Source organism: Epargyreus clarus, unplaced genomic scaffold (assembly GCF_041222505.1).
Source record: "Epargyreus clarus isolate Ecla_fem2 unplaced genomic scaffold, WU_Ecla_fem_2.2 ptg000011l, whole genome shotgun sequence".
Lineage (NCBI taxonomy): Eukaryota > Metazoa > Arthropoda > Insecta > Lepidoptera > Hesperiidae > Epargyreus > Epargyreus clarus.
The window spans coordinates 7,307,336-7,321,516 of NW_027332219.1; the positions used below are offsets into that span (position 1 = coordinate 7,307,336).

A 14,181-nucleotide genomic window follows, 5' to 3' on the forward strand; every position below is an offset into this window, starting at 1 on the left:
ATTGGATCAGTATGAGTAGTAAATGTTCGTAGCCAAATAAATACGTAAAACTTACAGGTGTTGAGATTTTCCAGAATATTCGATTTCTAAGCATTCAAATATAAAATCCTGAGTTTTTCGTGTTCTTAAAAGTGGGTGAAGTAGGCCAAATATCACGAATCATGGTTTGTGATTAATTAATAAAGTCATGCCCAGTTGTGACTATACCCTATTATCACTTAATAGTATTGGTACAAGCAGTGCGTCGCAATAGCTCGGTGCGCCCGCGCAGTAATTATAACCGTAATTCCGATGTGTTGATAGCTTATGACAGAGGTTTAGGCTCAATTTACATTGCCGCGGAATGGAAGGGAAGCGAATTTTTGCAAACAAATTCTGCATAGCATAATAAACTTTATGTCAATAGTGGAACGTACAAACTAAATACGTGCTAAAAAAAAAAGGTTGCGCGCCTTCCGGGGGATCCTCGCGCATTCTCGAGAATGCCCTAAACAACTGTCGGCGCCGTCTGTGGATTTTGTCACAATTGACATAAAGTTCATTATGCTATGCAGAATTTGTTTGCAAAAATTCGCTTCCCTTCCATTCCGCGCTAATGTACATTGAGCCTTAGGCCCTACTTGGTGGGCCATCCGATAATTATGTTACACGTTTGGGAATAATGTTGCCAGATAGATAAACGCTACTAATAAGCTCACTATTTGACTAACCAAGATCGAAATTTGACGTTTTCTAGTTAGAAATTGTCAAAGGGTCAGGTAACAGGAACTTCAGGTAGATCTGCAATCTGGGGTTGATTACAGATGTTCATGAACAACGGTGACTTCCTATCAGATCGATTACATGATCGTTTGTTATTTGTACGAATTAAAAAAATGTATTGTCAAGGAGGAAAAAGAAGTGTTGCCAAGCTTTGGAGATTAATGTTCTATGTTAAGGGAGGGAAAGAAATTGTTATTGAATATTGAATATGTTGCATATTAGTTAAAGTAAAATGATAGTAAACTGTATGTAGATTTGATTCACATTATAGATTAAACATTTACTGTTATTTGAATATGTGATCAGTTACCTAAAAAGGTATAATGTTTATTTAATGAAAAGTATAATATATGATATGTCCTGTGTTATTAAGTTTATTTTGCAAATTTAATGTGAGGAGACTTAGATGACTCTGTTTTAGAAAGCATTATCTTCCTGGGTAGCAGAAAAAAAATCGTGTAATATAATTGTGGGTGGCCACCTAAATAAATAAGTTCAAGTAATAATGGTTGGTGAGTTATTTGTAGTGTTTTAGTTACAGTATGTTTCAGCGCACAAATACGGTTTAAATAATAATTTTGTATGTTATTTAGTTGCAGAATTAATTTCCCTATTTATTTATAATTTACATACATTTCGCATCCAACATTATTAATAACTGTTTGGGGATTTCTCTAATACAAATCATGAATTTTATTATTAGTAATACAATATTATTTAAGTAGCGTCTGTAGTATTAAATATTATCTATAATAATTAAATTTAAAGTAAGTTTGTTTAATATAAGCGAGCGTCCAAAAACGCGTATATTTTCATATATAAAGTATATTTTATTTAATAATAAATAATATATATTAGTATAGTATGGTGAATCCCAAACAATATCAACATGTCGAAGTGTTCGCTCTGTAACAAAAATAGCCCGAATTTTGGTAAAATTTAGTATATCTTAGACTTTTGTTGTTTAGTGGTTTTGGTTGTAACAATATTATATTATTAATTAAATGGATTTTTATCAATATTCGGGCGTTCGAATTACGGTTATGAGGTATGCGGTAACGCGTAGTAACACTTAATTTCAGGGAGTTTTCTATGAAAATCTTACTATATACTTTTTAAGTGGAGTATTTAAGTGTATTATAACTTTTTGGTGCGAAGTATCTATCAACTGATTCGTATGTCGATGTTAATGTTATATTATGTTCAGCGATCACAATATCAAAAAATAGTGTACAATTTTCACTTCGCACTACAAAAGTACTTGCGTGTAAGCCGCAGTGTAAAATACGCGTTTACAGAAGTAATCGCGATCTATTTAGAATCGAGGTTGCTAGTTGATATGACTATAAATATGGATATAAATATAAGTGAAGTGTCGTGTTGTATGTTTGGTCGAGTCGACGCCTCAGCCCGGATATCATTTAAGATAACTTGTTGGATATTTTAATTTTATATATAGATTTTTTCGTGCATGGTTCTAAAAGTACAAAGGTACGTTTTCTTTCACGCGACGCTATATTTCTTAATTGTTAAAATAAATGAAGTATAATGTATTGTGTTTTCCTAATAAAAACTGTAGTGTAACATTTGGGTTTTATTTTGGTGATTATTATGCTATGAAACCTGTATGGCTTGATGTTTCATTCCATTCCTGATTTTAAACAAGAATTAATTATGTATTATTTATTGTATGTGTATGAAAAAGCACTAAAAATTAAAATTAAATCAACTAAAAATAAATTAATTGAAATTGAAAATTATATCATTAATAACAAGACTATCCCAAACTTTCCATATACGCAAAACCACAAAATAAAAAAATCATAGTGTTTTGAAAAATATATTTCTATTTGGTTTGACATTAATGTAAATGGTTACAAAATTAACTGAGACTTTACTATACGAACGTAACAAATATTAACAAATACAATGAATGCATAGAGTACTTAAAATGGAAGAATCAACGGTACATATTATAACATACAATTTATAATAAACATTAAAGTGCAATTCGAGCAAATAAATGAACATACATTTATTTCTACAAGAAACAAATCAACCAGTCTATTCAATGTTCTTTTTTAATCAATTTAATAATACATTTTCTTGATAAAAAGAAACTGAATTATTCTTAACCAGCAGTAAAATTAACATAAGTAAACTAAAATTAAATATTCACTCCTCTTCAATGTCTTCTTCACAGTCTGAAAAAAAAAACCAGTTGATGAAACATTTTATTTTGGTATATGCTAATTACAAAACGTAATGTGGCTTTCCTGAACAAAAAATATATGAATAGGCACTTAATAAAAGTTAAATTGATTTTTGCATGATGGTAATAAACTGGCCTTTTTAAGGCGAAAAACCAATGCATATAAGTTCTGCATTCCTGTACATTTCATTTATTTTAATATGGTATTTGGTCACACTTTCCTCACAATGTAAACACTATATGAACACACAGTCAACTTTATTACATGTTTTAACAATGAGAGATCATTGCGAAGAAACATACATGCTTGAGAACACTGTAAAAAGTCGTCAATATGGACTTGGCCAGTGTAATAAAAAAGCCTAAGCCATCTCTCCCCCAAAAACCCACAATATTCCACAATATTCTTAAACCTTTCACATTACTGCCTAATAACGGCAGTGTTAGGCGCTGCTGTGTTCCATTTTGAAGGATGTGGTAAGGGAGACATACTGTTCCGAGGCGTTCCAGCTTAGTCCTAAGGGGTAGCGGCGCATCTGTGGCCAACGTCAGGTAGGAATATCTAATCCTATCTGGGGTTGATTACAGATGACCATGGGCGGCAGTAGCCACTTACCATCAGGTGGACTGCATGCTCGTCTGCTACTCCTATATTATAAAAAAAAAAATTAAAGAGATCCATTGCTCACCATTTCGACACAATGGAAATAATGATGGTGAAGTACAATTTACCTTCATAGTGTGCTCCGTTAGAGTTCTCAAGTCTCATCTGACGCAGACGTGCTGCAGCCTCTTCAGGGGTCCCGTTGCTTTCCTCTGCATCCTCAAACTCATCCTCACCTAATAACATACAATTTCAATTACCAAAGGAGTTCAAACAACATTATTATTTAGCTTAGACTGTAGATAGGGGTATTTTGAATGTGGTAGAAGCTGTTCCACTCTAGCCGCACCACCGCCACACCAATTTGTGCCTAATAACAGTAGTGTTAAGTGCAGCTGCATTCTGGTTTGGAGGGTGTGGTAACGGAGACATAATTTTCTCAGACATTGGAACTTAGTCCTCAGGGGTAGGAATTTAACCTTATCTGGGGTTGATTACAGATGTCCATGGGTGGCAGTAGCCACTTACCATCAGGTGCACTGAATGATTCTTTCAGGTTGAAAGATTGTAGTGTAAACTTACTTTCTATGAGCCATTATTGAGATAAGTTTTTAGTTGTATTCAAGGTTACAATGATATTAAAAAACTAGCTGACCCAGCAAACATTGTATTGCCATATAAATTAAAAAAAAATTAAGGGTGAACACCTCTTAACACTTAGAGGTAAAAATATATAGTAGCCGATTCTCAGATCTACTGAATATGCATATAAAATTTGGTGAAAATCGGTAAAGCCGTTTCGGAGTATGATAACGAAGATTGTGACATGAGAATTTTATATATAAGATATCCTTATCTACAAGTTCAATGTAACTGGCAAAGGCATACTAATTCGTCATAATAAAGAAAGATGTCAGGGACAGAATGTGGAACCTTCATCAAACTCCTCTCCATCCATGTAAGGATCTTCATACACCTCGTCAGCAGGGTCCGGGTGTAATGCCTGACCTTGGCTCATAGCGGAATACATCATTTGGAGATCACCTTCATTTTGCGGAATAAACCTGAAAACAATACATTTTCTTTGTTATACATTTTTCGTAGATTACGAAAAACAGATATGCGAGGTTTTGAGAAACGAGTTGCACATGCAGATCTAATCAATGAACACAGGACGTAAGTTAGTCTAAGATAAGAATTATTTTGTCACCAGATAACTTTTATCGACAACATTTACATTAACATTAGGGCAGCTGCATTTATATTATATAGGAGTAGCCGACGAGCATGCAATCTACCTGATGGATAGTGGCTACTGCCACCCATGGACATCTGTAATCAACCCCAGATAGAATTTGATATTCCTACCAGAGGTCGGCCACAGAAGCCCCGCTACCCCGAGGACTTAGCTACAGCTTTGGAAAGTATTTCACCAAGATTTCTATTATTATTCTGTATTTGATATGCATGGTAAAATAAATAGATGATAAGCAACACAATTCAAATTAAATCATTACCTAAGTTGTGTGATGGGGTGGTCATCAGCATCAAAGTCTTCATCATCATCATTTGTATCTCCCCCTCCTGATTGCTGTATCAGTTCTGGAAGTCTGAATATAAAATATCGTACTAACTAAAAGTTCTTCAGCAATAATATATGGGTGCAAGGATGTATGTTGAAGAGATCCAATGATACTTAAACTATTTAATGAAATTCTACAATCAATACATAGATTAGTAAAGATACTTCGCCGCCTTGAAATTGAATGAAGCCACAAACGGCTTTTTAGTAAGTTCTTTTTTTTTAATTCTTAACAAATAAAAACATTTTTAGAGAAAATTTACGAATAAATAACGAAAACTGCGTAATTTACATAATAAATAAATAATTATTTCAAATATTTTAGGGACTTTTAGCACGGAGACGTGACAAAACTTTTTTTACGCAACTATTTCAATTCTCAAATCTGGTTACATTTTCTTGTTAGGAGTGATTAATCTTTACTAATCTATGAATCAATATTATAAAGTCTATACTAAATTTTTAGCCTGTCTTCGTAGGTGCCCCATTCATCACCATGGAAAAATAATTGCATCAAGAGTACACTGTTATTTTAAGAATTACAATTAGTTCATGACATGACTAACTCTTTAAACGTTGCTTGCATGTGTATATGTGAAATGTTAAAAATTTAATTGAATCAATACTGAAATTCACACATAACATAAGTAACAAGAATTAAATTCTTTTCTGGGAAAGCTTTGTGGCACTACAGTTCTTAGTACAATTTTTTAAACACCCAATTTTATTCAGTTGAGAACTGGCCAATCTTTTGTTTACAGTGAAATGGTGTAAATAAATATAGGCGTATTAACTAAGTAGCTATGATATGACATCACAAACTTTTACATACAAATGGGGTAACACAATACATGCAACAAAACTTCGCATATTGCCATCATATTTTATGAAATAATAAGATACTAACTTCAATTCATAGTTGAGGACCATATACAAAGCTGGGGACGGTTCTCTCTGGATAGCATGAAGGGATATACTGGGGTACAACAGCGATATTGTAGACGAGGGCCCGCCGGCAGCAGCGACTCCGCCGCCCCACACAACATTGCTAAAAACAAAGAAAATGTTACACGTCTGCCTCAAAACACTACTTACACCTCGCTGAAACAATAGACTTACTTTTCTGTGATATATAAAGTCGCTGTACCCAATTCCTGGTCGTTTACAAGCAGTTTTGTTGCTGGTGTTTGCAAAATTATACCCTCCGCCGGCGCTGAGAAAGTCGACGATACGACAACCATATTGGAATTTTCACTTTTTATATATCAAAAATAAAAAATCGCGCAGTCTAATATCAATCACCGTTTTTAGTATTCAGTTATTCGTCACATGTGCTTTATTAAAATCTACAAACTAAACAAATTGGGCAAAAACACGTTTCGCACAAAACATTAAAAATTAAAACTGTCCACAGATGAAATAAATCAGAATCAGAAACAGACGGAACGGAACTGAAGATTACAAAAGTATGAATGTCTGAATGATAATGAATGAATGAATGATTATGAATATAATAAAATACATGGAACAAATAATGTTTATAGAACTTGATAGGTTACTATAATCTTTGGAACCTGCATACCGTACGTGAGGGAAAATTGCAATATTTGCAATGATTTAAAAAGTGAATCCAAAGTGAATGATATGGGATCATAAGTTTTCATTTGCGATTTTGAAGCTGATTACCGCAGAAAATCAAAATGTAATATTTGGCAACACTATATTGCACTAACAGTAACACTGAGATAAATAGCATTGATAATTGATAACATCATTAGTATCATCTATTGTTAACAAAATCATGATAGGTTAGTAATTAATATGCACGACGTGTTATATTAGGAAGATTATGAATAGTTTATGCAAATTCACTATTTTTATTGACCAAAACCAATATTATTCAGAACTTAATCATTTTCGGACGGACGGACGGTAGGGACGAATACTCGTACGGTAACTTTACCCTAGTGGGTATAGCGAGTTTTAAATTCTCAACAAAACACACTTATAGATAAAATGTTATTATACAGTGTTATCAATTATTATTGATTGCTATATTTGTATCCACAATAAATACCTGTAGGTTCCTGTAAGTCGATTTAGTATCAAAATAACTTTGCTTAGTACAAATTTGTTTCGACGTTTTTTAAAAAACCCAGTAATTACAGTGATATATTTTATAGATATTAATTAAACGATGGAAGCGTCTAATTTTAGTAACATAATATTTAATGATTTTAAATGGCTTAATGAACCGCCGGTTTGGAGTGCGTCGACAGATATTTTAGAATTAACAACCAAAATATCGGATTTTTGGCAAACAACGTATTACAATTTTAAATTTAATTCTGGACACGTATATGGAGTGGATATGAAAGACAACTTTACTTTTGAGGTAAGTACATAATAACATAATGTATTATAATGTACATGTGTATAATAAATGAAAACCGTATGTACATATAAATGAAATTGTAGGCTAAATTGCCCATACATTATAAAAATTGCTACATACAAGTGCATCGTTATTATGGCGCGATGTTTAACGGTTTGAGGTCCAATTATGTGCTTCTCACTTATAGGTATAGGTACTTTGATTTAACATTTTGAAATTGTGGTTCCGATTTTATGGAAACAAACATTTAGTTCGACATTAGTTATTGAAAATAAATAAATATGAGTAGGTTTATCCATTTATTTCAATTTATTTTTGAAGATTTGTGTGGAAGCTGATTTCAACACACTGTACGACCAAGCGGGTTTGATGATATATCTGGATGAGAAGCACTGGTTGAAGGCCGGCATCGAGTATAATGATGGTCAGCCGATGATCAGTTGTGTCCTCACAAATGAGGTGTCAGATTGGAGTACTGGTAGGTACATAATTTTGTAAAGAAATACATAAAATTAAGGCATCGTCGTTATCCGTCCGTCCTTTTACTGTCCCACAGCTGGTCACAGGTCTCCTCTCAGGTTGTTTAGATCATAGTCCATTTCCTCTTAAACTACTTGACCAAATAAGTTGAAATTTGGCACTTTTCATTATGCTTTTCAGTGAGTGCTTATTTGCTGCTTACGTACATATTATATTATATGCCTACTTAATTTTGATATTGTACCTCCCTTAACACATGGACCTACCTTTCATTTATAAGTATATCTTTTTGATCCATATTGAAAAGACCCTCAATGAAATTCAAAACACTGAATTTTTTTAGTATTCTCGCGTAAACAGAAAAACCGCAAACGAAACCGAAACTTAAAAGTTTCAACTTATTATTATATTTTCAGGTATATATACTGGCAACCCACGCAAATTCTGGCTTCGTTTGACCAAGATGAACGAGGTGGTCTGTGTCAAGTACTCCATCGATAATGTCCGCTGGACCCTCCTCAGGTTGTGTCCCTTCCATCATGACACGTGTTTCGTGGGACCCATGGCTTGTTCGCCTAAAAGAGATGGGCTGAAGGTTCGCTTCAGTGGAATGGCTATAACCACTCCTGCTAAAGATATACTGCACTCTAATTAAATATTTTGTATTAAATGTTGTTTTATTGGTATGTGTATTCAGTAGGTATATTATTGTTGTTTTTTTTCTTTTTTTATATGGAGTAGCAGACGAGCATGCAGTCCACCTGATGGTAAATGGCTACTGCCGCCCATGGATATCTGTAATCAACCCCAGATAGGATTAGATATTCCTACCTGAGGTCGGCCACATATGTGCCGCTACCCCTGAGGACTAAGCTGGAACGCCTCGTAAAAGTCTGTCTCCCTTACCACACTCTCAAACCGGAACACAGCAGTGCCTAACACTACTGTTATTAGGTAGAAATAGGTGTGGCGGTGGTGCCGCCGGAGTCGAACCACAAAGGGTTCTACCACCTTCAAAACGGTATTAGTAGATCGCTATAAGGCATGCCATACTATGAGGCATGCTAAAATTATCTTTGTCCGCACTCCACAATTAATATTTATATGTACTTTGGCCTCCCGTCAATAATTATTGAGGCTGTTGGGAACTACGATACAGCTAAAGCTTGCTTTTTATTGGAATTTAATCTCAATCTATTCAGATTCAGTATATTCACATTATCGAAAAAACAGTACTTTTAGTTTGTAGTTAAATCCCCTGTAAAGTACACAGTATGTACAATATGTCGATTAATATTTGTAGATGATAATGACGTCAAATTGTAAATATATGATGTAGAGGCATATTCATTTGCATCCTACCGAAAAAGAGCGTGTAATTTTAATAATAAAAAAAGTTATCATTATAAAAATGATTTGGTACAGGTTACTATTAAAGTTGAACGTATGCTTATACTTCAAATAAAACTAGCACATTCCACTACAAATTAGAAAAATATATTTTCAACTTATAGAAAAGAAAAAATCAATAAACTAAAAATGAAACACCATTTAGAAAACAACATTTATTTTCATTTCGTCTGTACACACCGACAAACCGACATTATTGTCTTACAACATGGAATGTTCTTGATCATTTGCCTTCAACACCGCTCGTAATAATATCTGCATCTATTACATACATTATATAAATCTGTCACATTCATACATATTAGCATAGATAAATATAGATATCTCACCGCCTTGTAATTGAAGGAAGGCTGTCATGGGGTAATTGACGCGAAACAATGCCGACATGCGCAGTTAACTGGTGCAAAAAGAAAAAGTGCGGAGAAATATCGTTTCATTCGTAAATGATCTAAAAACTACATTTTTTTAATACTTTTCAAATATGAAAATAGATGACAGTGACAATTTCAATTGTCAAAACTGATTACATTTTCTTGTTAGGGGTGAGTAATCTTTACTAATCTATGCATATTAGCAAAATTCTTGAGGTTTATTAGGCGCTTTCTACACTCATAGCCCTACACAAGGATTCCCTGTTGAATATAAGTTGACGAATACACAAACACCCAGAGAACAGAAATCTATATTCATCATTTAGATATTTGTCTGACCGGGGATCGAACCTGGAACCCCAGGCGCATCAGACTATGTTGATCCCGCCACGGGGGTAGTTAATATAAAAATATATATAAAATCATTACCGAAAATATAGTATTTGTGAATTTTGTCATTTACCAATAAGCACTTGGCCAGCACTGTGCACTATGGCCTAATACAGGGGTCGGCAACCTGCGGCTCGCGAGCCACATGGCTCTTTTTATGAGAAGCTACCACTCTTTAGTTCCATACACAAATATAATTTAATTTGTAAATCTGTATTTATGCAAGTTCTATTTATTGTTGGCGAGAAATAAATTTGTGGCTCTTTAAAAACTTTTAAAAATTTTGTAAATTGTAATTTTGTTCCTCTTTAAGAACTTAGAAATTTTGTAAAAAGGTTGCCGACCCCTGGCCTAATCCCCTCTTACTCTGAGAGGAGACCTGTGCCCAGCAGTGGGACAGTAATTGATTTACGATGATGTCACTATACTTATGTATAAATGTGACTGATTCTATTTCTCCTATCTATATACTTAAAGATACAATAATAACTATAAACAATACACGATTATGTATTATACCTTATCACATTATCATCTAATAACTAGAAATGCGTTTGTTTCAAAAACCTCAATACAACAATAATTTTAATATCTTTACATTACAATAGTTATAATAATAACACAAAAGATAGAGAACACAATATTTATAAGAATATTTTAAATTGATTTAACCAAAATTTGATTTTTGATAGAAGACCATAGAAATACAACTAATGGTATGTGACCACGAACTATGAACATCTGTAGCCTTAATATGAGTTTTTAATACAAAATTGTTTGCGACTTAAAATATAAAATTCTCAAAATTACTTTCGCATTTCGATTTCGAAAACCATTTACAATTTAAAAAATACATAATCTACACTTATATTATAAAGACGACAACTTTGTTTATTTGTTTGGTTGTAATGAATAGGCTCAAAAACTACTGGACCGATTTTAAAAATTCTTTCACCTTCGAAAGCTACATTATCCACGAGTAACATAGGCCATATTTTATATGAAATATATTTGATAAATAGAATTTGAGGCGGTACAAAGTTTACCGGGTCAGCTAGTATTCAATGAATTGGAATTTTGTTTCTTTTTGTGTAACTATAAGTTTTATAACTCGAAAACTTTTTTCGTTTTAAAAACTCATACTAAAATCTCTATATTCAATCTCAGATAAGATGTAAGTCCTACGTGAGGTCGGCCACATTTGTTGCAACGCCAGGACTAAAATAGAACGCCTTAGTCTAATTTTGGTTAAAATAAACATGAAACGGGAGATCAAAACATATATCTTCAGTATATCTTTAAATATATATTAACATACATTTCTTATACTACAAAATTTCCGAACACCCCTACAATATTTTTCTGGGTACCCTTTCTTTATAGGGATTTATGGCAAAATCAATGCCATGATTATGATTAAAAGAAAATAATAAATGTAGAAAAACGCACATATCGACAAATACGAAAACTATTGCACATAATAATTAAAAAAAAATATCTGAATTGGCATTGTATAAAAATCTATATAAAATTATAATATCGTTTTATCCATACACAGTTGATTTAAATTAATTATAGTCCGCGTAAAACTGTTCGTCCGCTCTGAATATAGAAATAAACTGTCGCCATAGCAAATTGTATGACTACACCTGCTCGCAACTACTTCCGAGCGAACTAGCAGTTTGGCGCGGACTATACCTACTAAAAAGCTACCCTATTGAGCACAACTTAAATTATATGACGGTATATGCGTTTTTCTATATTTATATATCTGAATTATATATATTTAATATCCCTGTATAATAAATATCGGTTATATGAATTTACATCCTACACACATCAAGTCTCGCTAAAAATAAAACTAAGCAATAATTATCACATTTTCTCCTCCCTACATACATACTACGACACATATTATACATTGAGGAGGTAAAAAAATAAACTCCTAATTTTGTCTATCTATAGTTACGAATTGCATTTTCTATGAGAAGCTCCTGTAGGTAGAAACAAAGGTCTCTAAATTAGGAGAGGTTTAGGCTGTAATAGGCACAATGACAGATTTTAAAACCCCCTTCTATAATGTACAATATACATACAGATCTACTGATTCCAAAATTCGTATTATTTCTGCAATAAATTCAGTATTAACGAAAAGAATAGCATATTTTTATACTTAACAACTTGTCGATCAGTGGAGTACTAGAGCGAAAAACTCTAAGAATGGATAGATTAGGAGTCTATTATGTTACCTAATCTGCGTAGAAGTGACACAAGCATTCACAAAAATTAAATTTCAATAAAAATAATTCGACATTCTATAATAATAGAGCAATAACATATTCTACCATCGATTCTTAGAATGTATGAAATATGAAGACATTTAGACGTCAATATTTGGATGCCAGGCGTGAATATGTTTATAAGTCCATCTACATATACAAATATGTTTTTATAATATAGGAGTAGCAGACGAGCATGCAGTCCACCTGATGGTAAGTGGCTACTGCCGCCCATGGACATCTGTAATCAACCCCAGATAGGAATAGATATTCCTACCTGAGGTCGCCCACAGATGCGCCGCTAACTGAGGACTAAACTGGAACGCCTCGGATAAGTATATCTCCCTTACCACACCCTTCAAACCGGAACACAGCAGCGCCTAACACTGCTGTTATTAGGCAGAAATAGGTGTGGTGGTGGTGCCGCCGGAGTTGAACCATAAAGGGTTCTACCAGCTTCATGTTTATATACATTTATATATATTTTTAATCATAATAAACATTAGAATTGTTCAAATTATAGGGTGAATAAATAGGTAACTTTTGTAAATTTTTACTCTCTCTCTCACCAAATGTTACAAATAGCTGCAGAGAAGTGTGTATTTTCGACTTGTTAACTTATTCACGCCTGGTAGAGTCCGCGCCAAACTGCTAGTCCGCTCCGAATATAGAAACGAGTCGCGTCGCAACAGCACATTGTAGATATTAGCGGCAGGAAGCGCAGTTAGTGTGTCCTTACGTTGCTACGGAGTATATGCTTGTAGTTATGTTCGACCGCATTGGCTCTCTAACTACACCTGCGCGCAACAACTTCAGAGCGGACTAGAAGTTTGGCGCGGACTATAATAATTTTATACTTAAAATACATTTTCTGGTACATAGGTCTCAGAAATTGAGAATAGTAAAATATGTTTTTTTTTTATTAAATCTAAATATTTTTTTGTAGTAATATGTACTTATATAATGATTAGTGTACTTACATATGCCATATACATCTTTAGTAGTATGTTGTGGTACATTTATGATATAGGTTTTTTTTATTATATACAGGAGAAAAAAAATAGTTATTTAATTATAAGAAATTATTTTGTATTAATTTTTAATTTAAGACTTTTATCATACCAAATTGTTTTTATATGACATTGTCTGTACTTTTATAAATCATATTTATATAAAAAAAAACTCACAAAAAAATTATAATGATCAGTTTAAAATCATCAGAAACTCACAAGATTATTTCAATCCTTTTCCAAATCCAAACCATACAAGGATTTTAAAAATCTTACGAAAAAATATTTCTCATTTTAAAATTATATTGAAACATTTGATCCATACTCCTTAAAGTAAGTCCCATGGTAGTCAAAATATCTTAAAAAAAAAGGAAACAACGGCTTTTATTATCGTGTGTTATTTCTACATATTCACTCGTCACTTAATATACTTCTAAATTATATTCTCCTGTATATAACATGTACCACACCACATAGAGGCTATACTTGTATGTCAGCGAACATAACCTCCTTAGGACGGGGGTATGTCGTGTTTCGCTTCGTACGTGTCGAGCGGCTCCGTCTTCACTGAGATCTGCACGTTTTGAGCTTGCGGAGCGATCTTAGAACGCTCTAAGTTGTACATCTGAAAGTAAAAATCATCGATTTTTAAGAGTATTTTTGAAGGTGGTAGAACCCTTTGCGGT

General features: G+C 33.3%; 3 protein-coding genes across 5 annotated transcripts in view; 1 reads left to right on the forward strand and 2 right to left on the reverse strand.

The window, feature by feature from the left end:
- Positions 1-2,588: 2,588 nt before the first annotated feature.
- On the reverse strand, positions 2,589-6,606 carry icln (chloride nucleotide-sensitive channel icln). Its single transcript, XM_073077881.1, has 6 exons — positions 6,280-6,606; positions 6,068-6,208; positions 5,096-5,188; positions 4,512-4,642; positions 3,707-3,814; positions 2,589-2,966 (listed from the first exon to the last, which is right to left on the reverse strand). Exons 1-6 carry the CDS (start codon positions 6,399-6,401, stop codon positions 2,938-2,940), a joined length of 624 nt encoding a protein of 207 aa, XP_072933982.1. The 5' UTR covers positions 6,402-6,606; the 3' UTR covers positions 2,589-2,937.
- A 119-nt stretch (positions 6,607-6,725) lies between these two features.
- Positions 6,726-8,705, forward strand: LOC140745922 (uncharacterized). 2 transcript variants are annotated; one of them, XM_073077883.1, is made up of 4 exons: positions 6,726-6,862; positions 7,378-7,555; positions 7,877-8,033; positions 8,452-8,705. In XM_073077883.1, exons 2-4 carry the CDS (start codon positions 7,532-7,534, stop codon positions 8,688-8,690), a joined length of 420 nt encoding a protein of 139 aa, XP_072933984.1. In that variant the 5' UTR covers positions 6,726-6,862; positions 7,378-7,531; the 3' UTR covers positions 8,691-8,705. The 2 variants fall into 2 exon arrangements, with proteins under 2 accessions (XP_072933984.1, XP_072933983.1); XM_073077882.1 differs by lacking the exon at positions 6,726-6,862 and having other exon boundaries at positions 7,251-7,555.
- A 2,843-nt stretch (positions 8,706-11,548) lies between these two features.
- LOC140745924 (uncharacterized) overlaps positions 11,549-14,181 on the reverse strand; it is a 65,056-nt gene continuing 62,423 nt past the window's right edge. For both annotated transcript variants that reach the window (XM_073077886.1, XM_073077887.1), the window contains exon 6: positions 11,549-14,120. In XM_073077886.1, the coding sequence (XP_072933987.1) occupies positions 14,007-14,120 (114 nt within the window). In that variant the 3' untranslated portion in view covers positions 11,549-14,006. The remainder of the gene's footprint in view (positions 14,121-14,181) is intronic.